The sequence below is a fragment of the Eubalaena glacialis genome, chromosome 7 (genome assembly GCF_028564815.1).
Source record: "Eubalaena glacialis isolate mEubGla1 chromosome 7, mEubGla1.1.hap2.+ XY, whole genome shotgun sequence".
NCBI lineage: Eukaryota > Metazoa > Chordata > Mammalia > Artiodactyla > Balaenidae > Eubalaena > Eubalaena glacialis.
The window spans coordinates 4,082,397-4,101,231 of NC_083722.1; the positions used below are offsets into that span (position 1 = coordinate 4,082,397).

Genomic DNA, 18,835 nt, shown 5'->3' on the forward strand with positions numbered 1-18,835 from the left:
ACAGTGGCGGGTCGGTGGTCAGGGCGTGGGGAGATGGGGAAGATGGGGGGCCCCTTCTCTAACCTCTGGCTCCGCCTTCGGCAGCCCTGGGCCTTCAGTGGGGAGGGAAGGACGCAGCCAGACTTTTCTCTCAATTTGGAGAGAAAGATGCACCATCATTTTTACAAGTCAACCACAGCTGTCAACGTCTGTCACCACGTCTGACCCGCTGACCACGGCTTCCCCGGGGAAGGGCCTAGGAAGGCGTGTCTTCTTCCAGACCTTTGTCGTGTAGAGGCCCCCGGGAGACTGGAAACCCCTTCCAGACACCAGCCACATCCCATTGTCAAGGGGGAACCCCTGGGGAGCCTGCCCGTGTGCCCGCCGGTCCCCCAGCCCCACATGTTCCCATAGCTGCTAAGGCGATTAGCCACTTGCTCTGCGCTCCCAGGAAGACACCCCATCTGTCAGCCGGGGGAGCCCCTCCAGCCTGGTTTCCACGGAGTAAGTTGCCTGTCGGGCATCTGCTGTCTCGAGCCAAACGGAGTCATTTATCTACCCGGGGTGTGCGTTTAAGACAGGAAGTAAGAAACAATCTGCAGGTTATAATGCTATGCTGGGAGGGGAGGGAGGGGCGGTTAGAGCTGGAGGATGGGGCCGGGGGGGTGGCTGGGTGGGAGCAGAACCCCCCAAGGTTTCGGCTCCGCAGCACTTAAGGGGAAAATGAGATAGTTCCCCGGCAATTGCTTTTCCGTGACTATTGAAATTAATGCCTCATTCCGGCATCACATCTTTGTGATGGCATCACATCTTTGATTTGGCATCACATCTTTTGAGAACATTTGCCTCTCAGAGGGAGCAAGAAAAAACTTAAAAAGAGGAGAAAAATTAAAAGCTTGAAATGAGCGCAGCGTAGCTGCTGAAATGGCTGAGGATGGGGTATGGCGCTGGGACTGCAGGATGCTGGGCGGTGAGTGATCGCTGGGATTCCAGCAAGTGCCCGAGCGCCAAGGGGTCATGGTGACGGGGACGCCAGTCCCTTGGGGGGACTCCCCACCCATCTAGCCCTGCCCGCAGTGGTGATGCGGCCACTCAAGACACACAGTGAGGCCTGCGCGGAGGTTCCGCTCCACCATCAGACCCCTGACGTCCGAGCCTCGGCTGGGAGGCTCTGGGCCTGAATGTGGCCTCTCACTGGCTTTGCAGCCACGTCCCACCCAGGCCTCAGTTTCCCCATGTGTGGCTTCACTGTGATGATGGGGCCCGTGGTAATAGTAACAGCTACGATTCTTGAGGACATCCTAGGTGTCAGGCCCAGTCCTGGGACAGGGGGCTCTGTGGCTGGAGGCCCTGGGCCGGGGTTGATACTGGGGATGGCGTCCTGAGCCCCCGGGTGAAGGGCGAGACTGGTGCCCAAGTTCATTGTGAGAATTCCTCTGAGCTGATTCACATGCCTGGCTTCACTTGAGGCCTGAAAACATTTGTGTTTGTTTCCTAAAACTGGGTTGGACCCTAAGTACCATCCACATGGACCAACTCCCTCCTAGATCAGCCTTGAATCCCCTCCTCCCATGGTTCGCTGCCCACTGGGTTGGGTAGAGAGGCCCTTTTTCCTGAGCAGAGGAGCAGGCCCTGGACGACCAGAGCTGTGTGGACAGCAGGGGTCAAGCACGCCCCGGGGAAACCTGTCACCTCAGGAGCAGGCTGGAGGAGGCTGCGTCAGGCGGGGCTTGAGAGGGGTCTCTGGCCCCCGAGGGTCCTGGACTACCAGGCCCTGAGCTCTGTCTCCAGATCTGTGAGTGGGTGAGTCAAGGACAGCCTGGACCAAACCCTGGACCATAGGAAGGGACAGCACCTCAGGGCACGGAGATGGGGAACAGGCTGTGTGACCCCAAGCTGTCATTTAACCTCTCTGGGCCTTAACTTCTTCTCCTATACGATAAATCATTAGGGCAAACTCTGAGGAAGGTCAGACACAGATGTTTTCTGGGTTTCTTGTGTGCAGTCAGGACAATGTAAGCCATGAGAACTTACTCTGCCTCTTCCAAACCCTCCAAAGAAGAGTGGGGATGCTGAAACAGGACGGCGAGCAGGCAGCCCTCGGGGGTGTCTGCGGTTCCCATCTTGGTATGGTCTAAACCCCCTCTGACTCTGCACAGTGGCTTCTTGGGCTCTGTCATTGTTATTTTGATGCTCTAGAACCCACCCCAGCTGCTTCACGGGAGGGTGATGGGCTTGAGCATCTGTTCCATCTGCTGGGGCAGCACTTCCTGTGCTTCACCTCCCTCAGTCCTCAGACATGGCGTGAGCTTGGCATCACTGTGGTCCCCAATCAGCCGAGGACACTGAGGATTAGGGGACCGGCGGTGAATCTGTTCTGCGGAGTGCAGAGCACGAATGTACCAGGACGAGAACATTTAAAAATAATAACACCATCCTCCCGGGAGGCACGGTTGCTCTTGTTTAAAAAGTGCTGGAGCTTCAGGTGTGGAAACAGAGGCCAGAGGCGAGGGGCCTGGCCGGGGCACCTGGGTGCTCGCTCTGGGGTGTAACTGGAGAGAGAATCAGCAGCCACCATCATTGCCCTGTGCATTGGCTGAGTCCCCAGCCAGTCACCCCGCAGGCAGGCCCCTGGAAAGTGGGGTCCAGGCCTGGGAAGTCCGGATGGGGCGGAGGGAGAGGAGGAAAAGCTGAGACCTGGGGCAGCCCTCCCTGGGGGGCTGGAGGTCGAGAGGGGGTGGCCTGGGCAGCCAGAGGGCAGGCGAGGCGCCGGGGGACGCAGGAAGGCGATGGTGATGCTGCGGAGCAGCCTCGACCTCGTACCTGCGCCCGGGGTCCCCCTTCCCGCAGCCTCGCAGGAAGCCCCCAGACCCCAAGGGGCTCTCTGCTTCAGGCCCGGCCCGGTGTTATGGTTGAAGAGAAACCCGTGTTCTGCCCCAAAGAGAATCCTCCTAGTAAAGAAACTCTGGAAAACGGTGAAGATGGTGGCTGAGGGGAGTAGGTCTGTGGCCCTGCTTGGGGCCGATGGCAGGAGAAGAGGGATTGCAGAGGTGCCAGCTTGATATTGCCATTGAGCCGGCTGGCCATCTGTGAATATGGGAAGTGGCCCCAGAGGCTGCATGATGGCTGCTCGCCGGCCTTTACTGCCTTGATTGTTCTGCGTGCCAGCCTTCCAGGAGGGTGATGGATTTTCGGTTTCAAGGGATGTAGGAGCTACCAGCATGACGCTGCCCTGGGTGTCCGAGTTGCCGGGGAGCCCGCGTTTGCTGCCCCTCCCGAGAAGAACCGTGACAGCCGGGTGCCGAGGGCAGCCGGCCCTGACTTGGGCGCGGCTCTGCAGGACACGACTCTAAAAGTGAGGCCCTCACCGCTCCCTCCTGCGGCCCAAGCAGAAGCCGGGTTTCCGCCTGCCTCTCAGGAGCCACATGAGCCCTGGGGTCTGCCCTCCTTTAGAGCCACCTCGCAAATCTCTCTGGCCTCCCAAAGGAAAGAGGGCAACTCCAGACACTCCTGAAATGGCCACCTGAACCTACACGAGGCTAGAGGATTCCCTTCAATTCAGAGAAACCAGCCTGGAATTCGGTGTGTGGGGTCATTGAATCCGGAGGCCTGCATTCTCTTTGCACCTTTTCCGCCCGCAAGGCTGTGTGACCTTGGGCAAGTCACTGAGCTTCTCTGGGCTTATTTCCTCATTGGTGAAAGGAACAACAGATGGTCTCTAAGGTTCTGGCCATCTGAACTGAAACTCTGTGACTCCTGCTGGGATCCTGCAGCAGTTTTTCTTCCAAGAGCGAGGCAGGCGTGAAGTGCAGAAAACGGTCACGGGAAGCCAGCTGACGATTGGAGCCTGGGGACCCCGGGCACAGAGATCATGGGTGTCCACGCTCTCCCGAGACGTGCCAGTTGACTGTTTCCATGACAACGCCAGGGCACTGAGGGGAGGTCAGTGTGCTACCCCTGGGTCTGGACAAGCAAGCCTGGGGGAAATTCCAACGCAAGGCTGAAGAAAAGACCGTGGGCTGAGCTGAGGGCCTGTGGCTCTTTTCCCGAAGCCGAGCTGTAATCACATCACCAGGTAGCCCTGTGTCTCCCCCAGCACATTACAGAGCGGCTTTATGTGTGCAGAGGTGAGCTGCTGTGATCAGCAGTGGTGGTGGGTTCTGAACAGGCGGGCTGTGATGTGGAGCAGGCAGTCAGGCTGCCTGGGGGGAATTTGGGCGGCCGGCCATTATCTGTAAACGGGGCAGGCTGACAGCATCTGCAGGCCATGCACCCAGAGCAGACACTCCCCAGGGACCGATCAGGCCCAGCTTCCACGCTCTGCCTGCCGCAGAGAAGCTGGCAAAGCTCTGGGGCTTCCTCTCTCCCACAGAGAAAGAACAAGCAGGCTCAGAGCAGAGCCTGGTGACACTCTCTCGGGCCCCACTGGGATCTGGGGAGGTCCTCTAGCAGGTGCATCCTGATAGATTGTCCCCAGGCCCTGGGATGGAGGAGGTGACAGCAGAGCTCCCCACTGATGGCGGGTCAGGGATGGCGGGTCACCCAGGTAGTTACTTGCAGAAGGAAGGTAGCCACTCAGGGAAACGAAAATCGCAGAGCCAGGCTTATCTAGGAAATAGCAGGCAGGATGGTGGTGATAAAGGCCAGCTGGATCCTGGGGCCAGCTCATCACATCCCAGGGATGCAGCATTTCGGGGGATGCTTCTCAGTTTCCTCCTCTGTAAAATGGGCATAGACTAGGGAGTATGTAGAGGTGAATGGAGGTGATTCCAGGCACATAATAAATGCTCGCCTCCTAAAGGACAGGCACCCAGTCTCAGAGCTTGTTCCATGACGGAGTCAGAGGAATAAGGAGTCCTCTGCAGCCCAGCACCACGTCTGCCGAAGAGTCCCTCTGGTCAGCTGGGCATTGAGGAAGGGGTGGAGTGGAGAGGGAGGAGAATGTAAAACTCAGCTGGAGGACATGCCATGGAGCGGTTAGGAGCTCATGATCCAATGCCCCCGCATAGAAGTGCTCCCCAAATCCTAGCTCAACTCCCTATACAGCAGAATGGTGAACAAGCGAAGATACGGCCAGAGGAAAAACACCCAAACCAATTGAACGTAGGGGGTGCATTTCACTCGGGATGGCAAGTATGTTTCTAGAAAGTTCCATGTGACATAGAAATTTTATAAATTGAATCATACTCCAAAAAAGGTTTTTACTAAAGTACAATACACACCCTGAAAAGTGCATATATCGCAAACTGAACACACCTATGAAGTCCCCTCCCCATGGCCCCTCCAGTCACTTACCCCCTTAGGACAACCACTATCCTGACTTCTAAGAACATAGGTTATTTTTGCCAGGTTTTACTTTATTTAGAGGGATTCATAGAGTTTATACTCTTTTGTGTCTGTCTTCTTTGGCTTAACCTTGTGTTTGTAAATTTCATCCATGTTGTTGCATGTAGCTGTGGGTTCATTCTCATTGCTGTAGAATATTCCATTGTGTGACTATATCACTGTTTATATCTATTCAACCATTGACTGGCATTTGTATAATGACCAATTTACAATTTACCAATTTGTTGTAGATGTATTCTACAACAAATAGTGCTGATAGGCACATCCTAATACATGTGTGTCAGTGCATATATATGTGCATTTCTGTTGGGTGGAATCTTTGGGTCAGAGGTTATGCATATATGCAGTTTTATAAATATTGTCAAACTGATATCTGTAGTAGTTGTACCAATTCCCCCTCTCACTAGCAGTGAATGGGAGTTCCAGTTTTTCCATATCTCTGTCGACAAACACTTACTGTTCTCTGTGTTTTTCATTTTAGCCATGCTGGTGGGTGTCTGTTGGTATTAAATTATGGTTTTAATTTGTATTTGCATGATGGCTAATGAAATTGAGCATATTTTTCTATGTTACCAGCCACTTAGAGAAACTTTTAAAGGAAATGCTTGATCAAACATTTTGTTCATTTTTCTGTTGGGTTGTCTGTTCTCTTCTTACTGATTTGTAGGAGTGCTACGAGGACAATTCTTTTGAAAATGGGAGAATCCTTTTGTGGTATGAATAGTGTTTGACTCTACTTTTAGGAATCTGAATATTGAGTTTTCTCAGAAGTAAGTCACACAAGTACTTACAAATTTCAACAGGGAGATAAATCTAAGCCTGGGGAAATTCAGCCTCAAACTTTCCCAGCTACAAAGGCTTCTCTTGAAACATAAGAAGACCATTGTTTTTTCCTCCAGTTCATTTCATGCTGGTTTGCCAAGGGGGACAGGCATGGTCATCCCGTAGGGGTTGGAGTGAAGAGGGCAGCGAGTTGGTGGGCACTGGGGCAACTGAGGAGGGTGTGTGGTCCTGCAATGGGACTTGTTATGTAACTGGGCCCATCGACACGCTCAACGAGACGCCGTGGGATGAGATTTCACCTGACAGGATTGTCAAGAAATGAATATGAGTGGTGGAGGGCTTATGAGTCAGATGGGCAGGTATCTGGAGAATCAGTGTCAGCTCAGCCAAGAAAAATACTTTTGCTCAATTTGGGCAAAAATATCTCTGGCAGCCCCCCCAGATTAGTGCAGATGTGCCACTGGGCAGCTTTAAGACTCTGCTACTACTTTCCTAGGTGTGAAGCACAAGGACCCGCACTCACCCCAAGTCCACATTTCAGAGAATGGTCACCAGCTGTGTCCCACCAGCCACCCTGCATGTACAGCAGATCCTGCAGCCTTTGGATACTATTATGAATGGACTTTCCCTTTTCATTTTCACTTTACACAGTGCAATATAGACATATTTGTCCCTTGTTGAATTGAAATGAAGCCCAGGAAAAATTTCTTGGATTTCATTCATTCAATAAACTTATACTGAGCACCTACTATGTGCCAGGCATCCTGCTAGAAGACAACGAAATAAATAACACAAAGTTTTACCCTCAAAAATCTCACAATATTGTGGGGGAAATAAAAAATTAAACAATTAATGTCAAGCTAACGTAGTGGTTGTGAGACAGAGGTTTGCAGAGTGTTAGCAAGGAAGGGGTCCTAACCAGTGGCTGAGGAGGGGGACCAACAGGGGTGAGAAGTCTGCGGAAAGGCTCCCTGGAGCAGTCGATGCCTTTACGTCTATTTCTTCCCGTCATCTGTAAAGGGGATCTATTTGTGGAAAGTTAGGTACTCACAAAACCCCGCCATGCATCAGAGCAGAAGAAAAAGATTTCCAATTTTCTATCCTATTTAAATCCCCCATGCTGTTAAACCTAGGGTCCTCATGACTTATTTTAATAAACCCCGTTTCCCATTTTGAACATGAACTCATTGAAAGTTAATTAAAATGATGTAAAATATGACCTTGTGTGAATTAATCAATGCTGGAAAAAAATGAGCTTATTTTCTTCTCCTTCCTGTTACTCACCTATAAAACCCAAGAAAACATTCACCATCCCTTTACAAAGCATCGTCAGGACTCATGGTTTTCAACATCTTTCTCCTGCTTGCAACCGCAGGAATGGGCTGGTGGGTAACCAATAGGAACTTGAGGGTGTGTTGTGTTGTAATTCAGCGGAGACTCCCTCTAACAGGCAGGGGCTAAGACGAGTGGAGAGTAAGAGAAAAGGGGAGGAGTTCATTATAAGTCAGGGTGCGGCGTGTAAGCTAGAATCTATCCCCAAAGCCAGCTGAGCTACTGAGTCAGAGGCTGAGGGAGGTGGAAGCTCGTATGTGCTCTTCTGGATGGAGCGTATGACAAAATATCAGCTGAATCCGTGGAGATGAGGTTGGTTGCAAGGAATAGAAACCCCAACTCACAACGATCTGAACAACTAAGTGGTTTATTATCTCACGTAATGAGTCCAGACGGACAGCAGCTCCAGGGGTGCTTAATTCACCAGCTCACCAATGTCTCAACCACCCAGGTTATTTCCATCTTTCTACTTTGCCATCCAAAATGTTTTGGCTTATCCTCATTGACTGCTCTCCTCATGGACCCAAGAAGACTGCTTTGGTTTTAACAACAATACACAGACTCCAAGCCCCAAAGTTTTATCAGCGAATTTCCTGCTTAGGTGCACTGGCTAAAGTTGCACCCATGCCCAAGCCTAAAGCAACCGTTTGTCAGGAGAAAGGAGTCCATCACATTCAGCCCAGGCCATGAACTCTCAGCCCTGGTTAAGGTGATGGCCTAGGTTTCCCCAAAGGACTTGGATGAAGATGAACAAAATCAGATTCTATTTATAAGGAAATGGGTGGATGGCAGAACCGAAGGCAACCAAGGTGCCCACGCTAAACGAGAGGTTCCTGCTTCCTCGGCTTGGAGTTGAGGGCGCAGCCTTGGGGATTCAGGGTTTGCCCCTTTGATCAATCTCATTTCTTCTTTGCAGCCTCAGGTAGTCATTGGAACCAGAAGAGACAAATGAGCATAGCAGTGTATAATGAGGAGACAACTTTGTCACAGTGAGAGCGCTGGGGACCAGACTGTATGTGAGCAGGTGGGGAAGCCCTTAGCAAAGTTGCGGAGTGCCCAAAGGTCGGCTTCTGATGGGTGGGGTCTCCCCGTTCTGTGTCTTCTCTCCCCACCCCATATCCCACCCAAGGGACCCAGAGTTTCCCTCTTCTCCTCTCTGCCCCATCAACGCCTACAAGTGGGAAAGCATCAAACATTCACACTAAGCTTCACATGACAATGAGCCCAGAAGAGGGTTTAAAAACAGACTTCCCTGAGGTACCCAGCATGGTCAAGGATGGGGTCGGTGTCTGGAGAGCAGGAGATGCCTGGAAGGCTCCTCCCCCTGAGGCAGCCCTTCACTCCCGACAGGCAGGTGGGGGGCTCATGGTCCTGACCTTCTGTGTGAATGAGCCGGTCACCTGCCAGCCTGGGGCCTTGTTGTCTGCACCTTTGCCCAGCTTCCTCCTCCATTTCCTGCCTCCTCGCTCTCCTGCCCAATAAGTCACCTTCACACGAGTCCTCATCTCAGAGTCAGCTTCTGGGGAACCACTTGAAATAGCAGATACCTTGGAGAATCAGAATTTCAAAAATCCCAGGCCCTGTTGAGCAGCTGAGAGGGGTCTTAGGGTACATTACCTCCCACCACAGTTTTCACATTCACAAATCAAGATATCACAGACACAGACTTTGGTGTGAAATAGAACCCCTGAGCCCTGTGGGGACTCAGAGGAGTTCATAGCTGCTCATCAGCACACACTTGGGGCTTCAAAGGGTTCCAAGAGTTGGGGCTCAGCCCGCAGGCAGCCAGGTCCTCTGAAAACGGAATTTGAATCAGCAGAGAGGGTCTCTAGCAACTAAGTTAGACTTATGCTTCTCAGCAGGATATTACATTGTGAACAGGTAGACTCCAGATGGCAGAAGATGAATTTCCCAAGATCCGCACTCAGATCACACCATCTGCCACAGCAGAGGTGTTTCAGCTCTGACCACGTACAAAGCCCTTCCTTTCTCTTCTGCCCCAACGTACAGTCTCCTTGGCTTTGATTAGGCCTGCCCTTGCTTATGAGCTTTTGATTGCCCCCAAATGTGGAGATCTGCTCAGTGATGATCGCAGAGCAGGTACGTACAAGGCTGCACCTCGAGTCACTTGAGGGGCTTCTGTGGCTTTAATCACTGCACTGAACATTGCAGAGTGCCACCCAGACCCCCTCAGTCAGGACTTGCTGTCCAGCCGTGGGGAGGCTGCCCAAATCTAATGCCTGAGGGATGTGCGACCATGAAGATCTGGGCATCACAGCCCAACTGGGAACAACTCTGAAGAGCCATTGGGCCCCCCTCCTCCCATGGGGTTGACCAAGACCATCACTGGGTTTGGCTCCTTTTCTTTCTCTGCCTGTTTCTCCTTCCTTCCCTTCCCTTACCCAGGCGTTTGACTCCTTAATCAACATTCTGTACAAAAAAACTCCATCTCAGAGCCTGCTTTCAAGGGCTCCCAACCTGCAACTGTCACGTTTCTCTCCCTCAACAGCCAGGACCATCCCTGAGGGCACCAGGGTTGGCAAGCATGATGGCCACACAGGGCTGGACTCAAGCCCTCTGGGTCAAGGACACAGAGAAGAGAAAGCCTCCGAAGGTGCATTTGGGGGATGGTGCAGTAGCCACGGCACCCTCGTTTGGACGCACGCAGAAGGTGAAGAGGCTTTTGTGGTGGGGCAGGGGATTACAGTCTCCGAGCATCCTTTGCCCAGAGCATTTCCGTGTTTATTCCAGTCATCCTCTCTGTGTGCGCCCTCTCCTTCACCCTCACGTCCAAACCCTCGGCGAGTTAGAAAGTCCTGCAGATCTGCGATAAAATACATTTTGAATCCGTCTACTCCTCTCCCTCTCCTCTGTCTCCACCCCAGCCAAAGCCACAGTCATCCCTTACCTGGGTTATATGCATCTTGCCTCCTTTATTCATTCTCCACGCTATAGTCAGAATGCGTTTTGAATCATTATATTTTTCATCCCTAAAAGCTCTCATTGGTTCTTTTCATAATTGCCAGCTCTTGATCATAACCATCTTTTTTCATTTGACATATAGATACCTTCCCTATCTCTCTAAAGACATTAAATACGTGGATTGGAAATTTTCTGTTCTGATGACACTAGCAGCTCAGTTTCCTCGGTTATAAGTTCTTTCTTTGGTTGGATTTGTTGATGCTCTTTTATGGGGTTTTATGGGGTTGGTTATCTTCAAATGATTAATGTGTAGAGATTGTGTGAAAATCTCTGCATTTGCTGCATCTCAGTAAACTACAGCTTGGTTTTTGCCCGGCCACTGGGGACATGAATGGGAGCTGTTGCCTCAGCCTGCAACGTGGGGAAGGTCGGCACCTGCCACCAGGCAGGGGGTCTCACTGCCCCGTCTGCACACGGGGGCTGCTTGTCCTCCAGGGTGCTGGTGGCCACCGAGGGCTCTACCTTGTCGTGCGCCAGCTCTCACGCTGCCAGGTCCTGGCTAGAGGCAGGAGCACCCCCTCCCAGGAAAGCCCTCCCCGCGCGACTCAACCTAAGGGCATCCTTGCATTCTTTCCTTTCACTGCACTGATCACGGGAGTTCATTAAATATTCGTTTGTCTGTGGTCAGCCTCACTCACTAAGCCAAGCTCTATGAAGGCAGAGAGCAAGTCTGTGTGGAAGATCCGTGGGTACCCAGTTCTCAGCACTGCACTTAATACATATTTATTTCAAGAAATAATTATTGAATAATGTGTTGTTTACACTTCTACATAAGATGCATTTACATAAAGGATTCTTAGCTAAATTTAGTTTGGGGATGTAGTATGGCAGGAAAGGACACCATATCAAAAGGGGAGCAAAGGACGGTCTTGGTGCTTCTCTAGATTCCATGGGGCGGAGGAACGAGCCAGGTTTCCTCGCACTGGCCCCGCGCCTGGAGGACTGCAGCCCGGCCGCTGTCCTAGGCTGACTCTGAACCCGGCTTCATCTCCTGAGAGCAGGGAGCTCATTTTCCCTCTGAACTCACAGCCTGCTGCCAGCAGAGAGGCGGGGCCTGCAGGAGCTGCTGCAGGACCGTTATGGGCATCGGAGGAGACTCTTCCATTAGTCTCCGGGTCCTGGGGGGCTCAGCAGGTAGGAGGTGGAGAGATGGAGGGAGGGCGGGCTGTGTGCTGCGCCACTTTGGACTCCCCATCAGCACTGCCGTGCCATCTGCACCCGCCTGCCCACGCCTGGTCGCACTGGCTGCAGATGGTGAGGGACCATCCAGAAAAGAGAATGTTATGGCCCTTGAGGAGGCGGGGGCTTTAGGGTCACAGCTACTCTCCCCACCTCCTCTTACAGATAAGCGAGCTGGTCCCGAGCAGAGATGACCGCCCCAGGTCACGCAGGCCGGAAGAGCACGAGCTGGGGACAGAATGCAAACCTCCCGATCCCGGGGCGCTGGCCCCGCACCAGCTGCCCTCGCTCTGTTTCCTCCCCTCTCTCCCTTCCCCCGTCGCTGCTGCATCTGTATCCCGCCTTTTCTGACTGCTTCAGCCACGACCACAGCTGCAGGGACACCCACCATGCCAGCAAGTCCCATGCCCCTGCCACCCCCCACCAGGCAACACGCTTAACCCAGCTGGGCGCTGAGGGGCTTGTGGCCTCTGACCCTGTGGCCATCGCCTGACTGAAGCTCCCTGCATGTCATCAGGCGGAAGCTGCAGTCTGGAGGCCAGGAGTGGGCTTGGCCGGGGCACGTGGCAGACCAGGCTCGCTGAGCCTCTGCCCGGGCACTGGGCGTTAGTAACTCCCAGGGCACCGGCGAGGCTGGCCCTTGTCCCACAAGCCTGATTCTCAGATTCCAGACCTGCTTCCCTGGCACGAGAGCACTTTGGAGGCCCCTGGACTGTGTGTGGGTTTCATTTGACAAGCTTAAGGGCTGACTTGTGTCTTGAGCTTCTCCTGCTGCCTTCCCCCTGGTGCCATACCTCTCCCCCTGTCGCCTCCAAGGCACAGTCATTGCTCCCTTCTTCCACCACCGTACCTGGTATGACTTCTACTCCGATACCCAGCAAGCTGTAGTGCAGTGACCTGCTTAGTCTCTGTCTCCTTGAGGGGAGAACCTGTCTCCAGCACCCAAGGATGCTGGTGCTGAGAAGGACCTCTGTCATTGCTGGCTGGCTGGGATCCTGGACACCTGGGATCCAAATCTGGGTGCAAAGGGGAGGATGGGAGGCAAAGCATGGCTCCCCCAGCCCCAAACTTCTCCCCTCCCCCTCCTTTTCCCCCTCTAGCTGGGACCACGGGTGACCAGGGCAGCTGCTGGTTCCCTGTTATGTCACAACCCTCAACTAACCAGAGCCTGGCAAGACCTCGAGGTGGGTGTGAGGGGGCCCTGGAGCGTGCCTGACAAGCTGGATTTCCAGAGTGACCCATCCTGGTAGGAGCGTCTTCTAGAGTGTGTCTGTGGAACGCTGGGTCCCTGCTGTGCCCTGGGAATAAAAGGTTCTGAGATCATCCAAGTGTGGGAAAGGCTGCTGACTTACAGGCATATCCCTGTTGAAACTTCACAGCACCCTTTGGTGTATTAAAAGCTCTGAGTGACCCTACAGTAAGAAATGTGACTTATAAAACTGTAAAACCAAAAGCTAAATACTAGGGGGAGAAGTCCCTCCGCTGACCCAGAAGTGAAGCGGATGCCTCGGGGGAGAGCCCGGCCTCCCCGGGGCCTGGGCTTCTGTCCTCACAGACAGCACTACACTCCGTCCACCCATCTGGGCTCAGGCCGCCAGCCCCTCTCCTCTGTATTTTGTCTGTGCCCACTTGCAATTTCTATAAAAACGAAGAAATAGTTTGAGCCCAGACAGACAGCTGGCCAATGAAACGCCAAGCTGGAGCATTACAGCATCAGCGAGGCCGCCCATTGGCTGGCTGGGCCTGAGGAGCTGGCTGCAACTCCCCAGCCCCTCCCCTCATCCCCAGCCTTAAGAGGCTTCCGTGAGGACTCGGGGTGCTGGAAAAGTCGAGGTGCCCTTGGCTGTGGGCCCCCTTAGCCTGTCAGCCTGTCCATCCTGCAAGCCTGTGGGGGCGGCGCCCCTGCCTTCCAGCCTTGGTCTCACGTCACCGGATCCTGGGCTGAGACCCGCAGTGTCATACTTCTGTCACAGTGGTGTTTATGCCCACCCCGGGGCAAGGGTGCTGGGATGTTTTCCTCTTTGAGCAGATTAACCCTTCCTTCAAAGTTAGCCCAGGTCCCCTTTCCACTAAGGAGCCCCCTCTGCCTGCCCCCGCCGACATTATTCTCCTCTTAATTTCTCCGTAACTCATTCGTTGTTGGTACCCATCATTTGGTACTTGTTGCAAATGTTGTATTGTGGTGCAATGCAACAACCATTCCTCCTTTCTACCATTATATAAAACCTGATTTTAGCTGGGCACACGTATTCTGGCATAAAGACTACATTCCCAGTTCCCTTAAACTAGTTGTGACTGAGTTCTGGCCAATGGGAAGTTCATGTTCAGCTTCAAGAAAATGTTCCTAAAGGGAGGAGGTGTACCCTCTTACGTACCTTCCACTCTCTTGCTGGCTGGAATGGAGATATGATATCTGGAGCTCAAGCAGCCATCTTGGACCATGAGGGAGCACACTAGGATTGGGGAATAGTGAGATAGAAGAAGCCTGGTCCCTGAGGATTTTGGAAACAGCATATCAGCCCTGGACTGCCTACCTCTGGACATACATTTTTATGTGTTATCAGGTATTTTTGGGGGGTATATGGTTGTATTAATCAGGGCTCTCCCGAGAAACAGAACTAAAAAGGTACGTGTATATCTATAAAGAGAGATTTATTTTAAAGAATTGGCTCACATGATTGTGGAGGCTGAAAAATCTGAAATCTGCAGACCCAGGGAAGAGCTGATGCTGCAGCTCGAGTCCAAAGCCAGTCTGCAGGCAGAATTCCCTCTTCTTCAGGGGACTTCACTCAGTCTTTTCTCTTAAGGCCTTCAACTGATTGGACGAGGCCCCCACATAATGGAGGATAATACGCTCTACTCAAAGTCTACTGATTTAAATCTTATTTGCATCTAAGAAATACCTTCACAGCAACATCTAAGCTGGTGTTTGACCCCGAAGTGTTTACTATGGCTGTTATGGGCTGAATTATGTCCCCTCCAAATCCTTATGTTGAAGTCTTAGCCCCCCCTACTTCGGAATATGACTGCATTTGATGATAGGCCCTTTAAAGAGATAATTAAGTTAAAATGAGCCTGCTAGGGTACGTCCTGATCCGGTCTGACAGATGCCCTTAAAAGAAGAGGAGATTAGGACACACAGAGGGACAGCAGGGGTGTGAGTGTACAGAGGGATGGGCATGTGAGGACACAGCGAGAAGGCGGCTGTCTGCTCTCCAAGGAGACTGGCCTCAGGAGAAACCAACCCTGCTGGCACCTTGATCTTGTACTTCCAGCTTCCAGAACTGGGAGGAAATACACTTCTGTTTTTTAAGTCGGCCAATGTGTGGTATTTTGTATGGCAGCCCAAGCAAATGAACACACCTGACCTAGCCAAGTTGGCAATAAAATGAACCCTCACGACGGTGCTTCTTTACCAAGGCTGTGGGGACTTTGGAGGCAGGCACGATTTGTTCATCTCTGGGGGTCAGGCAAGTTCTCATACCATGCAAGGAGCCCGGGCTCCAGATTCTTCGGTGCTGGGGGGTGATGGACGGTGGTAAGTAGGGGAGTGCCATGGTCAAATTTGGGCTTCGGAGAGATCTCTCTGGACCCACTGATGGGTAGAGGAGGGCGAGCCTGCAGTCAGGGAGGTCGGTTTAGAAGCTGGCACAGAAGAACAAAGAGATGCCAAGGGGCAAGGGTAAGAGGACAACGTAGCAGCGGACCGACCTGCTAAACCGGGGAGGAGGAGGTCTAGGAGGAATTCCACGTGTCCAGGTTGAGAGGCTGGGGCGACGATGATGCCACCAACCAAAGCAGAGCATGCAGGCCACTTTCTCCTTCCTGGTGGGTAGGGGTGGGAGCGGGGGCAGCAGTTCATCAGGTCTCAGGCATGCTGAGCTGTATACGCCTGTGGGACGTCACGGAGGGCTTGCGGGGGCAGTTTCATGTGCCAGTTCAGAGCTCAAGGGGCAGTCTGGTTGGAAACCCAGATTTCTATGTCTGTTTCTATCCAGCAATTAAATTTCTAGGAGCAGCGAATCTTCCCACCATCCATGCACGTCTCAAAATTTCCCCAACATGCATGGCTCTGTGGTTTTTCTTTTTTCTTTTTAATTGTCAATATAATGTAAATTTCAGAAAAGAATCAGGCACTTTGAAGACCCCCCTGCCACATGAGAAAAGCCCAGTTTCATAGCAAACATAACTCACGTTTTACTGCCTTGGGGTCTTTCTTCCTTTTATTCAGAATCTTTGGCTCTCTCCCACCTAATATCCGGGACTACTTTAGTGTTCAGAGGGACCTGCCCCTGGGCTGCATGGAGCAGTCTGGCTATTCTTCTAAAGGCAGATTTCCCTAGAAAAACCTTTTTTTCCCCATCTGGAACTTTTTCCCGGGAGCCAACACCCATTCCTGATGAAGGCCTCCCAGTATCCTGCCCGGAACTAGCAAGTAGGGAGAGAGCAAAGTGGGATCAGGCGTGGCCTGGACCTTTAGAACCTGCATTTGAATGTCTCCTGCTGACTGTGACCCAGGCAAGACTCTGTCCCTCTCTCATTACCGAGCACCTGCTCTGTGCCAGGTCCGCGAGCTCTCTGGTGACATCTGGGCCTCACCATCCTCATTTAACAAAAAAGGTCAATATACCTGCCTTGCAGAGTAATTGTGACACATCAAATGAGATAATAAATGTGGAAGGGCCTCTCACCATGCCTGCCTTGGGGTGGAAAGTCCGTCACTATCAGGGCATTCTATGTCTGAAAACCTCACCTCTAATTACTCTCTTTTCCTCCCCAGTTAAACACAAAGGTGGCAGCGGCAGCAACAAAATGCAGTCCAAGGTACTTGTTCGAACCACTTCTTGCTGGAGGAAGGTCGGCCTCCTTGCTTAGTTAGAAATGACAGGCTCCTGGACCTCGTGGGAAGCCCTGAGCTGCTTGATTAGTTGGTTCCCATTGCTGCATCCTGTTCTGAAGGCTTCTCGTCTGGGGAATTCACATGCTAAGGCAATGGTGTGTCACCCCCAATCTAGCAGGTGCGACAGTCACCCCACCTAGCAGGAAATGAAATAGAGAGTTGGGTTAACTCATTGTTACCCAGCAGGGACCTCTAGCCCCCAAAGACCGACGAAGCTGGGGCCTCCCCTCCAGGGGAGAGGGCTCCTTGTGGGGAGACCTTCGTTCCTTCCGGCTTCTCAGGGGAAACGCAGAAATCTCAGGGAAGCACCGTTAGGCCCCGCTTGCCCTGCTCTTGGGACCAGGTTCCTCCTCTGTGTTCTGCCATACCACAGAGCAGCCTCCTTAAGGCCCCTCTACCTGCAGATGCCAGCCTCTGATGAGGGCACTGCCGTCTGGCTATTTCTTTTTGCAAACATTGATGACATCCTGAGCATCTTTGCTGAGTGAACCTTCGCGAGCTAGCTCCGAATTCCTCCTCGTCTTGGTAGAGCCACGTGGGCTGTTTCCTGAGCTGTTTTCCATACAATCCTCAGAATGACAGTGGTGGTGATGAAGGTGCTAATGATGGTTGTAGAATCTGCAGTAGCTCCATTTATTGCCCTTTTTGGCTTAAGAGTTGGCAGGTCACCAAGGCCGGGCTGGCGGCGGGCTAAGTGCCTCGCGTGCATTGTAACAGTTTCCCCTCCATACGGCCCGGTAGGCAGCCACTATCATCAGCCCGCTTTTTTAAAAAATTTTTAAAATTTAATTTTATTTATTTTTTATACAGCAGGTCCTTATTAGTCATCAGTTTTCTACACAACAGTGTATACATGTCAATCCCAATCACCCAATTCATCACATCACCACCACGCCCGCCGCTTTCCCCCCTTGGTGTCCATACGTTTGTTCTCTACATCTGTGTCTCAGTTTCTGCCCTGCAAACTGGTTCCTCTGTACCATTTTTCTAGGTTCCACATAGATGCGTTAATATACAATATTTGTTTCTTTCTTTCTGACTTACTTCACTCTGTATGACAGTCTCCAGATCCATCCATGTCTCTACAAATGACCCAATTTCGTTCCTTTTTATGGCTGGGTAATATTCCATTGTATATATGTACTACATCTTCTTGGTGGAAATGTAAATTGATACAGCCACTATGGAGAACAGTATGGAGGTTCTTTAAAAAACTAAAAATAGAACTACCATATGATGCAGCAATCCCACTACTGGGCATATACCCAGAGAAAACCATAATTCAAAAAGACACATGCACCCCAATGTTCACTGCAGCACTATTTACAATAGCCAGGACATGGAAGCAACCTAAATGTCCATTGACAGCCCCGCTTTTGAAACAAGGATTCAAAGAGGTGAAGAACTTGCCAAAGGCCATACAGCCAGCAGTAGCAGAGCCAGAGCTGGTACCCAGGCCTGTCTGCGTGAAGCTGGCACTTGGCTGCGTCCCTGACAGTGGGGCCATCCTTGTTGGTGGCAGGGCTGCCTGAGCATCCTGGGCTCTGGCGGGAGCGGCCTCCTTCCTGCAGGGGCTCCTTGGGCAGGGGTGGAGGAGGGGAGGCCCGTCTCAGCTCTGCCAGCAGGGAGGACAGAGCCGGGAGGCGGGCTGTCTATTGATTGACTGAAATTGGATTTGTTGACACAAACTGCCAGCATTTCACGGTGATGAAAGGATTGCCCACCGGCCTCATAACAAGCAGAGATTTCCCTGAGGGCCGCTGGAGCCGCTGGTGTGCTTCTTCGTCAGGAGAAGAAAGCAATTAGGAGGACAGGGGAGGTTATTAGGCCTTATTGCTTCCCTCAGCTCCTGCGTCCACTGCGTGGACGAGGCGCGGATTTCAGGCTCCCCAGGCTGCGTGCTGAGCCCTGTTCCCGCCGCATCCACTATGCGCCGCCGGTCTGGGGACAAACAACTCGCAGGCGCTGAGTCCAAAGCAGAAGGAGAAGGCACACCCGGACTCAGGTCACCAGAAGAAACTGGCAGGGGGAACCAGCATTTGCCGACTTTTAAAATAACATTGTTGTATTTTAGACACCAATCCATGAATGCACGACACACACATCTCTCTACCTTGCTTTCTCCATCCCTTTTCACGTTTTGTCACCTTAAAAGTATTCAGACTGGTATAGTTTAAAAGACACATTCGGGTAAGATGGTCCGCTATACACGTCTGCAGAGGGACGGGTAAAGGAGACAGGCCAGAGGAGGATGTACTTCCGTAGGGGACTCACTGCGCTGCGTTAGTGACAGTTACCGGGACCTCAGAGATGCACAGGAGCGTGGCGGAGAAG

The 18,835-nt window shown here is 52.2% G+C and overlaps 1 protein-coding gene across 2 annotated transcripts in view; it reads left to right on the forward strand.

Annotated features, from left to right (window-relative positions):
• The window catches only part of FARS2 (phenylalanyl-tRNA synthetase 2, mitochondrial), a 453,696-nt gene that overhangs the window by 421,953 nt on the left and 12,908 nt on the right, over positions 1–18,835 (forward strand). The window contains exon 8 of one of the 2 annotated variants that reach the window (XM_061194791.1): positions 16,382–16,414. The exons of the other annotated variant lie outside the window; for it this stretch is intronic. Coding sequence (XP_061050774.1) covers positions 16,382–16,385 — 4 coding nt within the window. The 3' untranslated portion in view covers positions 16,386–16,414. Of the gene's footprint in view, positions 1–16,381; positions 16,415–18,835 lie in introns of those variants that run through there. 2 annotated transcript variants of the gene reach the window in all.